Here is a 2,708-nt window from a genome sequence, read left to right as displayed (position 1 = left end):
GGGCAGGGAGTGGGGCAGGGGTTGGGGTGTGGGGGCTCAGGAAGGAGCCCCACAGTCCCCGTCACCCCCTGCATGAGGACTTCGGGGGCAGCCAGGACCTGTCTTGGTGGGATGAGTTCCCACCACAACCCCAATCCCAGGAGCTTCACCTTCTGCCATCTTCTGGAGGTCCTTGAAGATGCGCAGGTGGTGGGCCAAGTCAGTGGCCAAGATGATGTCCCTCATGAGGTCCAGCATGCGCTGGTAGTCCTGTGGGGCCAGGGAAGGTGGTGGGTGTGACCAGCTCCATGTCCTCTGCCAGACCCTGCATCCCGAGGGCTGGGATCCTGGGCTGGGGAGCTGGGAGTCCCAGAGAGGTGCTAAGGTTGGGGACTCACCTTGCGGGAGAAGTGGTCAAAGATGTTGCAGCCCTGGCTGTTGAGGATGGCGATGGCTTGGGCGAAGTGATGCCTCTGTGGGAGAAGGCGGGGCCGTGGGATGAGGCAGGGTGCAGGCAGGGTGCAGGCAGGTTGCAGGCAGGGTGCGGGCGGGGGTCCTGCCGCACAGCCGGACCCCCGAGGAGCTGGGCAGGAGGAGGGTTTGGGTGGGACCTTACCTCCATGACGGAGCCTTCTGAGCTGTACAGCGCGGCCAGGACCGATTTCTGCAAGGCAGAGTGGCCGGAGTCAAGGAGCTGTAGGGGTGAAGACCCACCCCAGCTCTGTCCCTGTCCCTGTCCCTGCCACCCACGCATGTCCCGGCGCTGGGCTCGGCTCACCGAGGCCACCTGGAAGGAGTTATTGGTGCCTCTGTGGTCCAGGTCGTGGCACATGCAGGAGATGAAGAGGGCAAAGATCTCGATGTCTCTGGGGAGGGGAAGGAGGGAAACTGAGGCAGGCGGGAGGGCGGGGAGCACCCCGGTTGGACCAGAGGAGAGGGATGAGGCCGGGGACAGTGCCTGGTCTTACTCCAGGTAGTTGACGAGCTCCAGGTTCTTGTAGAGCAGATAACAGAAGTGGGAGACAGAGAAGGCATGCATCCAGTTGTGATAGGGGGGGTCACGGTAGCCCTTCTTCACCATCAAGCAGAACCTGGTGGGAAGGGAAGGTGTCCCCATGAGGTGGGTGTTCCCGTGTCCAGGGCCATGAGGTGGCTCAGAGGTCCCACAGGTGGGGATGGGACAAGGACAGGGATGGACACCCACCTCGTGAGCGTCTGACGGTCCATCTTGTAGTTATTGATGAAGTTCATGTCCTGCAGCATGCTCAGGATGGCCTGTGGAGGGGACAGGGGGTGACAGGGTGGTGCCAACTCCCAACAGGGTCCCACCCCTTGCACGTGGCAGGTAGGAAGATGCTCGGGGGGTGCAGCCCCAGCCTCCCACCCCAGCACCCCGGGGTTTGGGTCCATGACCTGACCAAGGACACACAAGGGATGGGTGGTGACAGTTGGAGACCATCCCCACAGTCCTCACCATGGAGGTGTCGTCCTCGGGCAGCGAGCGCGGTGTGTAGGTGAAGCTGGCGAAGTTGGGGTCGATGGTGGCCACGGGCTGGATGCCCTCATTCAGCAGTTTCGTGTACTCATCATCTGAGACCTGCATGAGCCATTGCCGATAGCCCACACTGGCACCGGCTCCCCGGGATGTCCCCAGGGTGTCCCCTGGGCAACCTCAGCCCCAGCCAGAGCAGAAAGCCCTGGGGTATCTCCACCCCCCGGCCAACTACCACTGCAGACTGGGGCGTGGGGATACCAGCACGTCCATGTGTCACCTCACCTTCATGTGGTACATCATCATCTCGTTGGCCAAGTGGCTGCGGTACTGCGCCTCGTTCACCTTCTTGTACAGCAGCGACTGTGGGGTGGGAGGGGGGTTAGGGCAGCGCCAGGGGTGGGCAGATCCACCCCAAAACTCCCCTGCAGCCTCCAGCCCTCCCAGCACATCCCTGTTCCCCATCCATCCCATTGCCACCTCTGCTTGCCCCTAAGGAATAAGGACCAGAGACACGTCCCCACTATCCCTGTCCCTCTGTGCTGGGGCCAGCTCTGGGGTTCCCCTTGCTCCCCACCCCCTCCCCCAGTTGGGGACTCCCCCTGAGGTGCGTACATGAGCGATGCTGATGCCGCAGTAGATGGAGAAGGCGGTGGCCAGGTCCTCGTCAAACTTGCTGAACCAGGGGCCATTGATCTTGTTGACCAGCTCCGCCACCCCGATGACCTCTGGGAGCAGAGCGGGGGACAGGGGGGCGGGATCAGGCCCTGTGTGCTGGGGACAGGATCATGCCCATGGTCTGGGGACAGGATAGTGCCCATGGGCTGGAGACAGAATTGTGACCACGTGCTGGGATGGGATCGTGACCATGGGCTGGGGACAGTGTTGTGCCCATGGGCTGCAACAGGATGGTGCCCACAGGGGACAGGATGGTGTCCAGATGCTGGGGACAGGATTGTGCCTGTGTACTGGTGCCACGCTGTGCCCATGTTAGTGGGGACACGACTGTGCCCATGTGATGGGACAGGAAGGTGCCACACACTGGGGCCAGGGTGGTGCCCATGGGCCAGTGACAGGCTCATGCCACAAGTGCTGGAGGACAGGATGATGCCCATGTGCTCTGCCCAACGTTGTGCCCACACGCTGGGGCACCGAAGGACCCAGGTGCTGGGTGCTGATGGCCCCCCTCACCCTGGCTCTCGTTCTTGATGGGGAAGCAGAGGATGCTGCGGGTGCG

General features: G+C 62.7%; 1 protein-coding gene across 1 annotated transcript in view; it reads right to left on the bottom strand.

Annotated features, from left to right (window-relative positions):
• Positions 1-2,705, bottom strand: part of PDE2A (phosphodiesterase 2A, cGMP-stimulated) — a gene marked incomplete at its 5' end in the record, with an annotated part of 3,882 nt that extends 1,177 nt beyond the window's left edge. The window contains 10 exons of the mRNA XM_010133454.1: positions 150-249; positions 378-452; positions 596-643; positions 758-845; positions 948-1,070; positions 1,184-1,254; positions 1,454-1,576; positions 1,757-1,834; positions 2,087-2,199; positions 2,663-2,705. Of these exons, the coding sequence (XP_010131756.1) occupies positions 150-249; positions 378-452; positions 596-643; positions 758-845; positions 948-1,070; positions 1,184-1,254; positions 1,454-1,576; positions 1,757-1,834; positions 2,087-2,199; positions 2,663-2,705 (862 nt within the window). The remainder of the gene's footprint in view (positions 1-149; positions 250-377; positions 453-595; positions 644-757; positions 846-947; positions 1,071-1,183; positions 1,255-1,453; positions 1,577-1,756; positions 1,835-2,086; positions 2,200-2,662) is intronic.
• Between the last annotated feature and the right edge of the window lie 3 nt (positions 2,706-2,708).

Source organism: Buceros rhinoceros, unplaced genomic scaffold (genome assembly GCF_000710305.1).
Source record: "Buceros rhinoceros silvestris isolate BGI_N320 unplaced genomic scaffold, ASM71030v1 scaffold27943, whole genome shotgun sequence".
Lineage (NCBI taxonomy): Eukaryota > Metazoa > Chordata > Aves > Bucerotiformes > Bucerotidae > Buceros > Buceros rhinoceros.
This window is presented reverse-complemented; position numbering and strand designations above follow the sequence as displayed.